Source organism: Eptatretus burgeri, chromosome 4 (assembly GCF_056783735.1).
Source record: "Eptatretus burgeri isolate ZD-2024b chromosome 4, Ebu_testis_v1, whole genome shotgun sequence".
NCBI lineage: Eukaryota > Metazoa > Chordata > Myxini > Myxiniformes > Myxinidae > Eptatretus > Eptatretus burgeri.
Genome location: NC_140964.1, coordinates 137704537 through 137721605, shown reverse-complemented (window position 1 = coordinate 137721605; position 17069 = coordinate 137704537). Strand labels below are relative to the sequence as shown.

Sequence of the window (17069 nt, the reverse complement as noted above, 5' to 3'; positions counted from 1 at the left end):
TGCGTTATTCCCAGCCTTAGTGAATGTAAATTTACACAATAAACTTTTGGGTAGATTCAAATAAGTTTGATTATTTATTTCAAAAATTTGTCCTGTTCGTATTCCAGTCTGTTCTTGTTATTATTATAGCATTTACCTTGAAGTCGTCTTCTTTTGTAATGAAGGTTGGGATGATAATGGTATCATCCAAATCATCGACACTATCAATTGCTTCCATACTTGTATATATAAAGTGAAAAAAAAGATGTTAAAACTTTTGAAACCAGACACTAGTATTTGAAATATTTTCTGTCGTTCTTGGGGAGGCAACTGAGTTTTGCCTTTCTTAATTTATGGGATTCCTTTTGAGCATCTTTTATACTCTTTCTTGCACCCGCTGCATTTCCCTTGGCAGAAGCGGTTGCACCAATTCGGTCTCTCTGTTGAAGAATAGTTGAACCTTTTCCCATTGGAGTATCAATTATCACATCTCCTTTATTCCTAAATTGATGTCTGACACGCCATGGTCTCTTAGGTTCATAGTAACCTCCACCAAGATGCATACCTTCACCCTTATCATTTGGGGAAAGGAACATCCCATCCCCAATAATTATTTTATATTTTCACAACTCATGTTTCCTCACAATAACCATCATATTTATTTATTGGAAAACTTCACGTCGGTGAATTATGATGGATATAATTTCTCCATTAAAATAAATCATGCGATTGTCTTGGTCGGTTATCCTAAAATTTACTCTGTCTCTGGTTTTTCAAGACACGGGAAGATGAACTAGATTTTTTGGTTCCATATTGAATTTAAAACCAATTGAGGTCAAGTTTGCACTGAATGGAAATATTGCATTTGTTCTTATTCCATCAAGCACCATCCATTGTTCTTCAGCACCATCAATCATATCACAGTGAATTAATACTGAATTTATGCCTGAGGATATTTGAATATCATTATCATAACAAAATGTTCCATTGTTTTCAATCTTTTTTGAGGAGAAACCCAATAACTCTCAAAATGAATTATCAATTGTGAAATCAACCTTGTCGTTATTTTTAGTTTAATTGTTGATTTTGAAGTATGTTTTTGAATATCTATAACAATATTTTTTGGTTCATCACCCAAAGGCAAGCAATTTCAGAAGATATTTGAGAAACCTCGTATGCTCCGGGTAAAACTGTTAGTTTTGTAACTGCTTCCCGGATTATAAATAAACTTGTCATTTTTCTCTGTGATATTTTTTTTTTTTTTTTTTTTTTTTTTTGTATACCTTGGTCGAGGCTCGTATGAGAGCTAACACACAACTCACAGCAAGGAGGCATGAGACAAGAGGGGTGGGAGTGGAAGGGACAAAACATTGGGGAACAGACACAGGTGAACTGTGGAAGGGAGAGGGATGGGGATGGGACGGGGAACATGGCGAGGAGAAGATGGACATTACAGGGACTTTCAGGAAGGAAAGCAGGAGAATTGAAGGAAGTGGGCTTGGGTGGATTATCGGGGGTAGAAAAGATCGAGGATTTGGATGGGGGAAGATAAGAGGTGGTAGTGAACAGCTGTTTTGAAAGCCTGGAGGGAAGAATGGGAAAGAATAGAGTGAGGAAGTTTATTCCAAAGGCGGGAAAAAAGAGGAATGAAAGAGTGAAGATGAGCAGTGATTCGTGATTTTGGTAGTTTTACCAGAAGGGGGTTGTTGGTGGACCTTGAGCGCCCTGTGGAAATGTGGTTGGGACAAATCGCAGAGAGAGCAGGGGGGGCAAGGCTGGAGAGGAGTCGGTAGAAGACAGAAAGACCACCGACCAACCTGCGGTGATTGAGTGAGAGGCCCAAAGACTCAGCTTCATTGCGGGAGATGCCAATGATCTTAAAAATCCCTGGTTTCGACAGCGTGAAGTCGAGAAAGGTGGGAGGCAGGAGCACCAGCCCAGAGGGGAGAGCAGTACTCCATCAGGCTACGGACAAAAGCTTTGTAAGTAGTCAGGAGCTCAAGAGGGCCGAGGAAGGACTTTGCACGACGGAGGATTCCCAGTCGGCGACTGGCTTTTGAGGCAAGGTTGGAAATGTGACTTTCCCAGGAAAGGTCATGGCAGATAGTGAGACCCAGAAGCTTGAAAGAAAAGACTTCTTCCAGAGGATTGTTGAGAAAGTGGATGGGGGGGTTTTGTAAACGGTCCTTTCGAAGAGACATAGTGAGAGTGTGAGATTTGTGTGGATTGAAAGACATGTTCCACGTGTTGGACCAGTTTGTGATTTTATCCAGATCTGCAGTGAGCGAAGAAGCTGCTGCTTGCCGGTCTGAGGGATGACAGATGGTACGGCAGAGGGTGGAGTCGTCGGCAAAGAGAAATAGAGGATTTTCCAGAGAGTCCGAGAGATCATTGATGAAAACCAGAAAAAGAACAGGGCCCAGAACGCTACCTTGAGGAACTCCAGCCTGCACAGGAAGAGGGGATGAAAGAACTCCATTTAGGGCCACACGTTGACTGCGACAGGAGAGGAAGTCTGCGAGCCATGAGTGGAGATGGCCTTGAATACCATGGGAAGAGAGTTTGGTGAGTAGGGCAGGGTGCCAGACTGTGTCAAAAGCACGTGATATGTCCAGGGATACGGCTCGGATTTCCTGTCTGGCATTGAGGACCTCCATCCATTGATGGGAGAGCAGTAGCAGCATATCCAGGGTAGAGTGACCTGGTCTGAAACCAAATTGATGATTGGAAATCAAGCCATTGGAGAAGAGGAAGGATTTCATGTCTGAAGCAATGATGGATTCCATAACCTTGCTGATGATTGGGAGAAGGCTGATTGGTCTGTAGTTACAGGGATCTGTTTTTGCACCTTTTTATGCAGGGCAGTGATGTTAGCAGATTTCCAAGCAGATGGCAGATGACCTTGGGAAAATGAGAGGGTGAATAGAACAGAGAGAGGGTGAGCAAGAGCAGAAGAGCAGGCTTTGAGGACACGTGGGCTGATGCCGTCTGGACCGGTTGCAGAATCTGACTCGAGGTTTGAAAGCAAGCTCTCCACCTTGTCAGGAGAAAAGGATACAGAGTCCAGGGACAGTTGGGTGCGACTGGGTAAAGTGGGTAGAGATAGTGATGGGTTTAGGACACAAGATTTCGCTGCAAACACCGAGTTTAGACATTCAGCTTTATCACGTGTGGAATCAGCAGTGCGGCCATTTGAGGTAAGGGAGGGGATGGAGGGGGAACATACACCAGAAACAGATTTGATTAAACGCCACCAGGATTTTGAGGAGGGAGAGAGGTTTGAGAGTTCAGACTTGAGATGAGAAAGATGTTGTTTTCTGGCTCTCCTGAGGGTAGATACACACTTGTTCCGAGCTTTGTGGAAAGAACTGAGATTGCCCTCAGTTGGGTTTGCTTTCCATGAGGCAAAGGCAAGTTGTTTCAGGACAACTGCCTCACCACAAGCTTCAGTAAACCAAGGGCGGGAGGAAGGGTAAGACAACTGAACACGAGAGGGGATAAATCTGTGCATGAGGGAGAGCAAGTTTCTTTGAAAGAATTCCCAGGATGAGTTGATGTTTGAGAAAGTAGTGATAGGAGACCAGTCTGTAAGTTTGATGGCTGCTCGGAGACCCTGCCAGTCGGCTTGAGTGAAATGCCAGACTCGACACCGGTGAGGTGGTTCTCTGATGACAGCCAGAGAGATGTCCACTTTAACAAGGACGTGGTCAGAAGAACCAATTGGAGCGAAGGAAGAGCAGCAGATATTGTCAGGGAAATTTGTCAAAATCAGATCCAGAAGAGATGGAGTACCATTGGTTGAGATCCGGGTCGGGAAGTTGACCGATTGAGTCAGTCCCAATATTAAACAAGGTATTACAAGTTTCTAGAGACAATAAAGACGCCTCATATTCTTTTGTGGCGTCAAGTTGTAGTGGGTATGGGAAAGAAGATCTGATATGTTGTGAAATTGAAACTAAGGATTGTGCTTCTCATCTTATTTAATATGAGATAAAATGTCTTTGTATTGACATTTATTAATTATTTTGATATTCATTTGCTGGTCCAAAATGGTTGATGCTTCATGGAAACAATTGTCATTTCCAGCCTTCTGACTACCGAACAACAATAACAGTCTATTAACTAATTGTGATTGGTCATTTGGAAGAAAACTAATCCCTGAACCAAGCCTACTTAAAGCCACAATAATGAGTTTCAAATATCCTTCATTCTTCCTCCCTTTACTGGCAACAGACACCATAATTAAGTGAGTTTAGTTTATCAATATATACTCTATCATTCTCATTTTTTACATTCAATGGTTTATCAAAATAACTTGATTCACCCCTCACAGTTTAACCTTGTCTTACATCTTTTGCAAGAAGAAACATTAATCTTGGAGTTAATTTTACAGGTGGTTGAACAGAACTCAAGAACCTTAATCCATCATTAAATATCAACCCATTATCTTCAACAAGATGTAATATTGCTGGTTGTTCTGTTGGAATGAGACCTGCTATGGTTTTTGAATCTGTTGAATATTCATTGTTTTGGAGAGTATTCATAACATAATCAGGGGGTTGATTTATCTCTTCCAGTTGTTGAAATAATCCTTCATCATCATATTCTAATTCTCCGATATTTTCTCATTCTTGATCAGTCTTTTTACGAAAATATTTGATCATTTGAAGTTTTTAGGGGTGTATTGTATCATAGGAAATGTAGACATTTGTTGGGGAGTTTTTTTCAAGTTGTTTAAAAAAATTTATCTTGTTTTCTTTCAAACGCTTCTTCACCCGTTAGTTTCTGTCTCCGTTTCTTCTTTATGTCTTCCTGTTGTTTTACAACTTTTGAAACCAACTGTTGATGTTCCTTAGATCCTCTTGCTCATTCTTTCATATCCATTTATTTGTTGGAAAATATCATTCAGTAAATTGTAAAGGTCAATCGGGAAATTTTCCTTTTCTTCATCATTAAAGTCGATGTGTTCAAATTCATTATTTTCTTTAAATATTTCATCAAATTCTTCATTAGAATTAATACGAGTTGTAATTTCTTCTTCACTTATACATGCATCTTTGCTTTTCAAACGTTTGTGTTGAGTTTCTTCATCAACATCAAAACCGAATGATAAAATCTTAACGCCATTCCCCTCAGATGTTTGATAATTTGTCTCATTCCTTCTGGATTAGTTTCTAATATCCCAAGACCACCAGATTTTAGTTTCTTCAACGCACTCTTACAATGTGAATATTTTGTTGCACCAAGAGAGACCTCCTCAAATACTTGGCCTTCATTCCTCAATCGCATATGTTCCTCTCCTGAAATATAGTAATAATCTTCACCTTCTACTTCTCCTGGTCGCATTGCTCTGGTCGTTGTCGATACAATACGAATCACAGGGTGTTTAAAAAAAAAAAAGAACATGTAATCTTATCATTTTTACGAATCAAGAACTTAGATTTATGAAAGTTTTTCCCAGAAGCAGATTTACCCACAAGAGTAATAATAACTATCATTTATGCATGTCATTGTTTATAAAATAAAAAAGTTATCCCTCAGTATCTCATCTTCTTTCACAACAATGTATATATATTTTCCACTCATGTGTCTCAGATACTCTTCAAACTCTTTTTTACTGTACAACATAGAACAATTGTCTCTCCAAAAATTGTTTATATCTATTGAATTTAACTTGAACGAAATAAAAGTATTCGCATTATTTCTTATTGAGTGACGAGGGAGTTGAAAGTATGCTTGACGAAGATAAATGCCTCCCTCTTATGTAATAACTATCCACAACCGTTTGGTTTCTCTCATTAATACAATCAGCAAAGATAACGAGAATCTTCTTTGATTTATCCAAATCTTGGGGTGGATGTATATCATCCGTATTATCACTAAGAATACAAGTTATAGGTTTTGATTTCTTTTTACATTTCTGTGTATCACAAAATAGTTGTCTTGTATTGTTACGGTTCTCGGAACCGTATGCATACAAACATACAGTTGTCCCGAAGTCAGTTATTCTGTTCAGTATATGTGTAGATAGGACCCCTCCTTGTGTTTAGTGGGAAATCAAAGGGGTGCGTTGCGATGTTTTTTTTAGTTAGATTAATAAATCTTTATATCCCCTCCATTATGAACCACAGGACCTTCCCCTCGGATGGGCTGAACAAACGCTTGTTCGCCTACTCGCCCAACCGGCGACTCGCTGTCCGAGGGAAAATCCTCTTGCAGTAGTTCCTTTTTGGCGAGTCCGCACGTGTGAAGTGGGCGGTCTTCCCTGTATGGCCGAAATCCCGCCCAGATAGGGCGGCCCCATGGAAGCCCCGTCCAATCAGGGAGAACAGTGACGTCGGCTTCACAAAGATCCCTCCCCACTGAGGGTGATCTATAAATTAGGACACCATCTTCAGGGTAGAGTACTGAGAGAGTCGGAGGGTTTCTTGGTTGGTGTTGAGAGAGTCAGAGGGTTCATTGGTTGAGGCTGAGAGAGTCGGAGGGTTCGTTGGTTGAGGCTGAGAGAGTCGGAGGGTTCGTTGGTTGAGGCTGAGAGAGTCGGAGGGTTCGTTGGTTGAGGCTGAGAGAGTCAGAGGGTTCGTTGGTTGAGTACTGAGAGGGTGAGCAAGTGAGCTGGAAAGTGAGTCATCTCGTCTGGTGAGCTGGAAAGTGAGTCGTCTTGGGAGTAAGTTGGAAACCCTGATTCCCGCCTCGGACTCTGCTCCAATCGACCCGGGCTCCTTCGCCGACACGGTCTCCATGCGGGCGGCCATGGACCGAGCCGCACGGCCATTGCCAGGTGCCGCACCATGGAGCATTCCTTTCCCCGGAACTCAGGCACCCGAAAGAACTGCGATCTCAGCTCACCTCCCTCTCTGGCTGCAAAAGGTCCTTTCCATACATCTGGGTTTATTTTGTCTGAGTGTGTGGCGCCGTCTTTAAGTGGAACTGCACAAGTGTTTTTAGTTGATCATTGTAAATCTTGCCCGTTTTATTCTCACGACAAGTCTGCTCTGTGTCTCCTTTGTAAGTTACTGTAAAATTGTCGCACTACATCTTTCTCTCATCTTCCCCTGCATAACATCCCAATAAACCTGTTCCTGTACCACATAAATTTCCTCGCTTAGTGTAAATAAATTATTGTAGAAATGTTTCCAGTTCGTTTTCGTCTTTTCCTTCATTGGTCCAGCATAGTTTGGATCAGAGTTTTCGCCGGGTCTTTATTCCCGATATTCTGTTCATTCAAGCCGGTATGTTCTTGATAGTTCCGCTCGGCTGCATCCGATCCGGAAAGGCGGTTGGTAGTTGGTGGAGTGATCCGGATCCGGCATGGCATACCGAGGGCATGGTTCCCGGTAGAGGACACCAAGTGGTTAATTCGGTAAATTGATTCGAGACAAAAATACCCTACACTACGCGGTGGAGGTATTGGCGTCCACGGTCGGTTAAGCGACCCGCCGCCTCACAGAATTATCCGTGAGCGACGGCCGACAATTCCGGGAGTCTGGTGGGAGATGACGTAACTTCCCCCAACTAGCGGTCGCTCTCGCCACCGGTCCCCGGCCCGCAACAGTTTGGTAGTCAGGAGTTCGGAACTCGAACCCCTCCGCCTCCATAGAGAAATTTACGGAATTCGGATCAGGGGTGTGCTTGACAACCCCGCCCCCCCCACTTTCCCTCCGAATTTAAGAGCAGCCAAATTTTATTTCATTCTCGGTGTGAACCATGGTGGACCAAGACAAACTGACAGGTGGGTTTTTAGATAATGTTAGAGGAATCCTTGGCTCAGGATCGAGCAATCCCTGTCGGATTCGTGCCCGATCATGGCGGATCGGCTTCGCAAAAGCCATTTGGCTTTGGCCAGATGATGGAGATGTCGACAAGGCAGCAGTTTATGGAGATGGTGGAGATGCTAAGACAAGCAATGAAGGGGGATTTACAAAATTTACAAAACTGCATGTACTGGAATACGCAAAATATGAATGCGAATGTGCAAGAGGTGAAGGGTGAAATGCAAAACATGGACCAGAAAATGGCAGATGAGATCAGGACTGAACATAAAGAAATGACCGGGTTGAGGAGGAGTGTGGAGGTTGTTCGGACCGTGATGACGACGTCAAGACGACAGTCACGATAATTAAGGGAGAAACCTGTAAACTCGGACAGGGGATGACAGAAATAATAAAAGAGAAGCAGGAATTAGAAGAGGTGGATGAATTGTACGAAATTAAAGAAGAGCGCACACACATAGAACTGGTAAGGGACATTGGGGTTGAGCTTGTGGAATGTTTTGAGACCCAATGCGAGGGCAGATTAACCTCCCACAGGTACAAGGGGAGACGGTATGCTCCCCCGTGGCAGGCCGTGACGAGGTAAGTCCGGTAAGGCCGTACGAGATAGAGCGGGTGCATGGTGCGAAAGAGCGCATGTCAAGCTTTGGAGGGGTAGAAACCCTGGGATATTTTGGGTGAACACAAGCCCCCGATGTGATTGTCCCAGAGTGTGTGCCAGAAGGTAAGTATCATGCAAATGACATGGCATGTGTGAGTGCATGTGAGGAGATGGAATACGGACCGACCCAGATGGGAGGCATGAGTCGTGTAACGGACGGAATTATTTCGGAAACCGCGCCGGCTCCGCGCGACGCTGTGTGCAAGATTCGTCCCGTATTTTGCAAACCGCCCAACTCTGGATGTTTGCGTGATCGAGAGCCGGCGTTAAAACGCTCCGTGCTTGGTGCAAGACCGGCACACGGACGGCGAAAATGGAGGCGACTTGAATCAAGTAAATTTGGAAAGCATGAGTCCCCATGTGAGCATGTGTACGGAGGCCGATGTGCTGCGAGCCGCGAGTGTTGTTCGCTGGACGTGCGGAACGAGTCAAGATGACACCTCCGGGCCCGTTGGCATAGCAAGCCGCGCGGAGCGGTCCGTGTGCTCGTGACCTCGGCAGGGATCGCGCAGCATGAAGGCCAGATGAGTATCGCACAGTGGCTCACATGGGGGATGGCCCGAAAGCGAGTGTGTGGTGCAATTAACGGGGCAACGTTACGCTCGTATGTATTGGCCAGACGGAGGGGACGAGCGAGTTGTAAACCACCTCTCTGGCGATGCAAGGCTGGCAGAGCCTTGGCACGAGTAGACAATCCCCGGCCGTAATGTGGCAAACATCTTCGTCGGGGGCAAAGGAGCACTAGTTAAGGGAAGGGTTTCGTGTTCGATAGACCGGCCTCGTGGGGCATGAGCAGTCCTCCATGGGGCCTGGTAAAATCAGTTAGGGGAATTTTAGTCGAGAATTTGGAATGGATTGGAAACATGGAACATGTAGTGGGGACGTAAATCAGCTTGGTAGAATTAAATGGAGCGTGCATTTGAATAAGGGATGACGGGGAGCACGAGCTTAGTTAGGGGGATGTAGCGAGTAGAGCGTCAGTGTTGGTGTGAATTGAAAAGAGAAAGGAACATAATGAGTGAACGTGGGTCAGCGGGCCCAAATGTGAATGGAGTGAATGTGGAATGCATGGTGCGAACGAATGATTGGGGGGAGGAGTGAATCCCACCCAAGGGAACCCAGGGTTAGTGTAATGTTAGTTAGTGGGTTCGTTAAATTTACCAAAACGGATGTCGGTTTGTTGTTGGTGTCGAACGAAGGCACAAAACCTTTTGAAGGGTGCAGGAGTCTATTGACCGGCTGGGAGCATGTCTGTGGAAATATGCATACTGAGTAGAGGGCACCCCGGGCAACGAAGTTGTCGGCCAGAGTAGGCCATGGGTCCAAGGGACCGAGTTAGTGTAATGGGCACGAGAAGCCCACGGAAACGGGACCCAGAGCACCAAAATGCCACACGGGCATCGATGGGAAAATGCCAGGGAGGGCATCCTCCACGTTCATAAGGAGCAGGTAGGGTTGGAGACAGCCTCAGCGACCCAGGGGTGCCGTAGTTCCAGTTTGGCAGATGGGTAACCCTGCCAATGGAGCCACGCTGCCCAGCCACAAAATTGTGCAAGAGAACGAGAGAAAATTTGTGGGCCAGGCCTAAGTTAATAACGAACACCAACACAGGTGACGGGAATTGTGGTTGCTGGAACCGATAGTTTAAAGAGACAGGCGTGTTGAAAAGCCACAGGGATAGATTAACGTTTAATAAATGCTAGGATAGATAGAAAATGCGTACCCCTTCGCATCATCCATCCCTTCGCTGTTCGTCGGCCGCTGGACTCGCCTTGGAAATGCTGAAATCTGTGGGATTTATTCTGAGGCTGCATTAGGTCTTGAGACAGCTTCACTTCTCTCTTTCTCAATCCCCTCAAAAAGGGATCTTAGGGATTGAGAGTAGACAGTTTTGACAGGTTAGCCGAACAAGAACAACAATGGGGTTCGGGACAAGCATAATTATAAAATTATTTAAAAAAAATTTTTTTGTTACAAGCTAATGGGGGTGGGTATGGACAAGGACAGGCATAGGCAATATGTTGGGGGGAGACCGTAGAGTAGATCAGAGCCCGTCTTCAGACCGGCAAATGCCACCACACACCCTCCACAACCTCACGAGACCACACTGAGGCCGGCCAGCTTCATGTGCCAACCTGTTACATAGCACCTTTCCTGGTCTGCATTTGTCATGCCTTTTTTTTCCACCCTTTGCCTTGACTCCATTTGCCATACCTGCTCATGCCTTTGCTTGCATTGCCATGTCACCAACCTCACCATGTGCTCCAGGACCATCTCTGAAAGTGTTTGCAAGGACTGCCCTGCAGGCAGCCGCGTTACCGGGGACTGCACTGAGCAGCCTGGATGTCTCCTTGTTACATTAAGGCCAGTGCAAATGGCCTGTGGAAATGGTGTATGGCCTGCCGTGTTAGGGTGAGTTGCCTCCAGCAGCCAGGAACGAAGTTTAAAAAAAAAGAAAAAAAGTTCACCGACCAAACAAGGGACCATGGAAGGCCCTGAAGACGTCCGATCGTCAATTGCCTGCTGTGCACTTAACCCCAATGTTGACTTCATTTTTTGAGTTCTCTCAAGTCACAGGTCCTGAGCCATGGGTTGTGTAAATATTAGAAATGTATATAATCCTAACCCACCTGTTGTTTGTTTAGCGCCAGAAATGTAGTTAAGTTGGCCGAATGAGTCTGTTAGTTTAGTTACGCAACACACTAGGTTATTTATTTTTGGGACATGCATTCAAATTGTCACACTCAGGGATCTGTAGGTAAAATGTACGAGGGGAAACCAACACCTGCATGCCACATGAATGTTAAATGACTCGGGTCAAGTCGAGCAAAAGAGAGGGGGATAGTGTTATGGTTATAGGAACCATATGCATACAAACATACAGTTGTCCCGAAGTCAGTTATTCCGTTAAGTTTGTGTAGATAGAACCCCTCCTTGTGTTTAGTGGGAAATCAAAGGGGTGCGTTGCAATGTATTTTTAGTTGGATTAAGAAATCTTTATATCCCCTCCATTATGAACCACAGTACCTACCTCTCGCATGGGCTGAACAAACGCTTGTTCGCCTACTCGCTCAACCGGAGACTCGCTGTCCGAGGCAAAATCCTTTTGTACTAGTTCCTTTTTGGCGAATCCGCACGTGTGGAGTGGGCGGGCTGCCTGGTATGGCCGAAACCCTGCCCAGAAAGGGCGGCCCCATGGAAGCCCCATCCAATCAGGGCGAACAGTGACGTCAGCTTCACCAAGGCCCCTCCCTGCTGAGGGCGATCTATAAATTACAACACCATCCTCAGGGTAGAGTGCTGAGAGAGTCGGAGGGTTCATTAGTTGGTGCTGAGAGAGTCGGAGGGTTCGTTGGTTGAGGCTGAGAGAGTCGGAGGGTTCGTTGGTTGAGGCTGAGAGAGTCGGAGGGTTCGTTGGTTGAGGCTGAGAGAGTCGGAGGGTTCGTTGGTTGAGGCTGAGAGAGTCGGAGGGTTCGTTGGTTGAGGCTGAGAGAGTCTGAGGGTTCGTTGGTTGAGGCTGAGAGAGTCGGAGGGTTCGTTGGTTGAGGCTGAGAGAGTCGGAGGGTTCGTTGGTTGAGGCTGAGAGAGTCGGAGGGTTCGTTGGTTGAGGCTGAGAGAGTCGGAGGGTTCGTTGGTTGAGGCTGAGAGAGTCGGAGGGTTCGTTGGTTGAGGCTGAGAGAGTCGGAGGGTTCGTTGGTTGAGGCTGAGAGAGTCGGAGGGTTCGTTGGTTGAGGCTGAGAGAGTCGGAGGGTTCGTTGGTTGAGGCTGAGAGAGTCGGAGGGTTCGTTGGTTGAGGCTGAGAGAGTCGGAGGGTTCGTTGGTTGAGGCTGAGAGAGTCGGAGGGTTCGTTGGTTGAGGCTGAGAGAGTCGGAGGGTTCGTTGGTTGAGGCTGAGAGAGTCGGAGGGTTCCTTGGTTGAGGCTGAGAGAGTCGGAGGGTTCCTTGGTTGAGGCTGAGAGAGTCGGAGGGTTCGTTGGTTGAGGCTGAGATTGTCGGAGGGTTCGTTGGTTGAGTGCTGAGAGGGTGAGCGAGTGAGCTGGAACGTGAGTCGTCTCGTCTGGTGAGCTGGAAAATGAGTCATCTTGGGAGTAAGCTGGAAACCCTGATCCCCCCCCACGGACTCTGCAACACTCAACTCGACCCGGGCTCCTTTGCCGATACTGTCTCCATGCGGGCAGCCATGGACTGATCCGCACGACCATTGCCAGGTGCCGCACCACAGTGCATTCCTTTCCCCGGAACTCAGGCACCCGAAAGAACTGCGATTTCAGCTCACCTCCCTCTCTGGCTGCAGAAGGTCTTTTCCATACATCTGGGTTTATTTTGTCCGAGTGTGTGTCTGTGTGTGTGGCGCTGTCTTCAAGTAGAACTGCATAAGTGTTTTTAGTTGATCATTGTAAATCTTGCCTGTTTTATTCTCACGACGAGTCTGCTCTGTGTCTCCTTTGTAAGTTGCTGTAAAATTGTCGCACTAAATCTTTCTCTCATCTTCCCCTGCATAACATCCCAATAAACCTGTTCCTGTACCACATAAATTTCCTTGCTTCGTATAAAGAAATTATTGTAGAAATGTTCTCAGTTTGTTTTCATCTTTTCCTTCATTGTTCCAGCATGAGTCAGATGAGTTTTAGCCAGGTCTTTATTCCCAATATTCTGTTCATTCTAGCCGGTACGTCCTTGGTAGTTCCGCTCGGCTGCATCCGATCCGGAAAGGTCGTTGGCAGTTGGTAGTTAGTAGAGTGATCTGGTTTGGGCAAGGCATACCGAGGGCGTGGTTCCCTGGTAGATGACACCGCGTGGTTAATTACGTAAATTGGTTCGAGACAAAAAGACCCTACGCTACGCGGTGGAGGTATTACCGCCCACGGTCGGTTAAGCAACCCACCACCTCACGGAATTATCCGTGAGCGACGGCCGACAATTCCGGGAGCTGGTGGGAAACGACGTAACTTCCCCCACCGAGCGGTCGCTCTCGCACACCGGTCCCCGGCCTGCAACAATATCTCCAATATTATAATCATTTAGTTCGTTTTGAAGTTTAAATAAACCAATTATGTCTTCTTTTTAAAACCAAGACTTGCATTAAAACCTTGTATGAGTAGTTGATACTCAGGTTGAAAACCTGACATTGTGAAAAAATTAAATTATCAATATCTAAAAAGTTTGGAGTAAGGAGCATCTTTAAGAGCAGGCAGGTTTTTTTCACATCCGCTTGAACCAACTGAGACATCTTAATGAATGTGGAAGATTTTTATGGTTGTTAAATGTTATCCTATTTTCCCAAATGTGTAAAAAAAAATCATTAATTTATATGTTTATAAAAAAAATTATATCAATTTTTATTGGCTCTTTTGGAAACTTTTATCCTGAGTTCAGGTTTAATTTCAAGACAATCAATTATTTTATTAATACAACATCTTGTGTTGATATTTCCCTGAAAATGACAATCGTGAAAAATATACATCATAAATCCATGAAACATTACCATCATTTGTGCAGTCTCTTCTCTTGTAAGAAAAGGTGCATCATCACCATCGTACTTAACATTCGTTTCTCTTATTAATCTTGTAAAGTAGTTCATTTTTGGTGTAATTTTGAAACAGTTATGTACCTTTTCATAGTTTTTATTTTTATTAATGAGAAGATAATCACATAATATACCTTGTTTATAGGCTTTTGACTGTGTTTAATCCCACTCGATCAGATGCAGGACAATTCTCAAATTTGTCATATGGAGAATCAGGGAATTCAAGAGGCTCAAGATCTAGTATATCACTCATATTTATAAAGTAAAACTTTACTTGAAACAAAATTCATCTTTGGTGTCATCTTCAGTAGTTTCATTGATGCTTTCACAATCATCAATTAAATGACTTTCATAATTATCGTTTGAACACAAACGCTCGGTATCATAACTGTCTTCTGTTCCAACAGATACTTTATCATCACTCTTGTAATCCTCAAAATCTTAACTTGAATAAGGAGTCATATTTAATTAGTAGAAAAAAAACATTACCATCTCCATCCATACACTTTTTTTCATTAACTGATTCAACTACTACGTTTTTTATATTAAAGGTGATTTTAAAATGGTACTTAACTACTACTGAATGAAATGTTATTTCACCTGATATATTAACATCCTTTATTTCATCAAGATTTACATCTTTCGGGTTGTTGGAAAAAAAAATACAAATTTCACCTTGCATATTACAGATGGTCTCATCTTTTCTTTCTTAAGCTTCATCCATTAGGTTTTCTTTTTTGATACTTTTTCTTGTTTCAATGCTTTTTCTATTTTGAATATATTGCTTGAAAGAGAGAAGAAACTTTTGTTGGAGCTACTTTGATTGATGTTCTTTCAGGTATACAAAAAAACCCTTCCATTGAAGGAAATTCAAGAACTCATTTTACCAACCATAATTGTTTTTATCCAATAGTTGTTATATTTATCTTTATTCAATTTTACATCCTCGATATATTTCTCTGTATCCATCTATAATTCCAGCAATCTGTGTGTGTGCGTGTCTGTGTGTATCTGTGACCGCTGTTTCTCAACAACCACTGGTCCGATCTAATTGAAACTTGCCAGGTATATTGCTGGCGACCTGAGGATATGCCTTTTCAAGGTTTGATATTAATCGGACAAGTGCTTCCCAAGTTATGGCTATTTATTTACCAACCGATGACAGGACACGTTACTGCATAGGCCAGGTCGATTACGAGTTATACGAGTCAACCGCGTTCCCCATTACGAGTTACAACGTACGGACTAATAATTTCTCGATTACTTATGCACATTCATAGATAAACACAATGCCCCAAGTTATGATCGTTTTCATATTAGACGGTGCATAAATTTCGGTAACATCAGAGTTAGCTGGTTGGTATGCTCCGAAGCAGGAAGTAAAAAAAATTTTCGCACGGTTTTTTCTTCTTTCTCCTCCTTCAATTTTTTTCTTGATTTATCGACTTACTGTATTCTTTCTTTCTCAATTTCTGTTCTTTCCCGATTTTCTTAAACACAATGCCCCAATCCTGTCAGTGACGATTACTGTATTCATTCTCGATTTCTTTCTCAATTTTTTTCTTGCCAACAAAATGCATCATCATATTGGTGGTATGCTTTGCAAACTATTTTTTAAAACTATTTTAAAACTAAAACAACTCGAACATGGAATACCAAATGACACTGTACTTTCAGGTCTCCTACAAATCCTACAGTCACCTCACCGTGGCATCGGAGTGGCAATGGTCAATGGCAGCGAATGTCATGGCTGGCAAAGACAGGGAGGTAAACTTGATTTTAATTTGGATTTTAATTAACGCTGTGTGTGGAAGTATCACAGCAGTTACTTCAATGCAAGCAATAATTCGTGGAATGCATGTGAACAAAACGTACGGGCACGCACCACTTCCGGATAGTGATGACTTACTGTATTGTAATAATTTGTCGATTTCTTATGCGCATTTATAGATCATCACAATGCCCCAATCCAGTCGTCGTTTACGAGAGCAAAGGAACGGCCTGTATGGTTGTTTGAAAGTTGTTTTTTTTCCACGTACGGCCACGCACGTACGGGCACGTGAGAGTGAAGGGACGGCCTGTGTGGTTGTTGTTTGTGGCACGCGGTTTGAAAGTTTTATTATTATTTTTTGCATGTACGGCCACGCACGTATGGCCATGCACGTACGGGCATGCACTAGTGTTTTTTACAAATGTAGAAATTGAGCAAAACTTGTCTTTTGTGTCTTGACACATTGTACAGTATTTATGTGGTAAAAAAAGTTGGTGGGTAAAATGTTTTTAAGCACAGATTCCCCTCTAAATTATAGCCTGGTGTTGGCTTAGCGGTGAGGGTGGTGGCTTTGGATCCTTGGGTCCTGAGTTTGAGCCCCGTTTGCCACTGAATTAATACCAAGGGGTTGACTCAGCCTGTCATCCTCGCGAGGTCGGCAAAATGAGCACCAGTATCCTGGTAATAGGGGCACTGCATCAGCGGCATTGCCCCACCCCCAACCAATGATGCAACCAGCAGCAAAAAAGGCAGCGCACGATAGGAACCTCTGAATTAAACAGAATGTTCAGAAAGAAAATTTTTAGTTCAAACGAAAAGAGTCTCAAAATTACCATGAGCTTTTCATCAAGAAAATCATATTTTAAGCAAAGTTTTCCTATATAAATATGTTGAATACAATGTATTGCAACGTTTATAATCATGAATATAAATGTTATTTTTAAAAAACACCTTCAAATCAAGCACACATTCAATCCTTTCAGACAAATATCTCCACTTGAACGAGAAACAAAACATTGTGATGTCTGTTCCAAGGATGTCTTCAAAGATAGTTATAAAAAAAAACATCTTCAATCACAAAAACACAGAAACAACATTGAGAGAAATGTAGAGAAATAAGAAGAAAAAATTTGATTAGAGGGAGATGTCACCGAGACAAAACAATTTGAAATAACAACTCTTCAAAGATGTTTTAAAGATTGGATGGAGGTAAAACTTATTAGATTTAATGTTAGTGTAAGATCCATTTGGGAAGCGATTCATATGTCAATGGATTCAATTATCAAGGTTGTTAGTGGAATGTTGAAAAACATAAATCATTCAAAATATATTTTGGAGCCTCCTTTACCTTCTCAAGAGA

At 43.6% G+C, this 17069-nt stretch overlaps 2 protein-coding genes across 6 annotated transcripts in view; both read right to left on the bottom strand.

Annotated features, from left to right (window-relative positions):
• Positions 1 to 17069, bottom strand: part of LOC147029209 (uncharacterized) — a 159569-nt gene that overhangs the window by 19038 nt on the left and 123462 nt on the right. Inside the window, exon 1 of one of the 2 annotated variants that reach the window (XM_085876435.1) lies at positions 10136 to 10265. The exons of the other annotated variant lie outside the window; for it this stretch is intronic. Within the exon in view, the coding sequence (XP_085732561.1) occupies positions 10136 to 10226 (91 nt within the window). The 5' untranslated portion in view covers positions 10227 to 10265. Of the gene's footprint in view, positions 1 to 10135; positions 10266 to 17069 lie in introns of those variants that run through there. 2 annotated transcript variants of the gene reach the window in all.
• The window catches only part of LOC147029212 (uncharacterized), a 299659-nt gene that overhangs the window by 212640 nt on the left and 69950 nt on the right, over positions 1 to 17069 (bottom strand). The gene's annotated exons all lie outside the window — the stretch shown is intronic.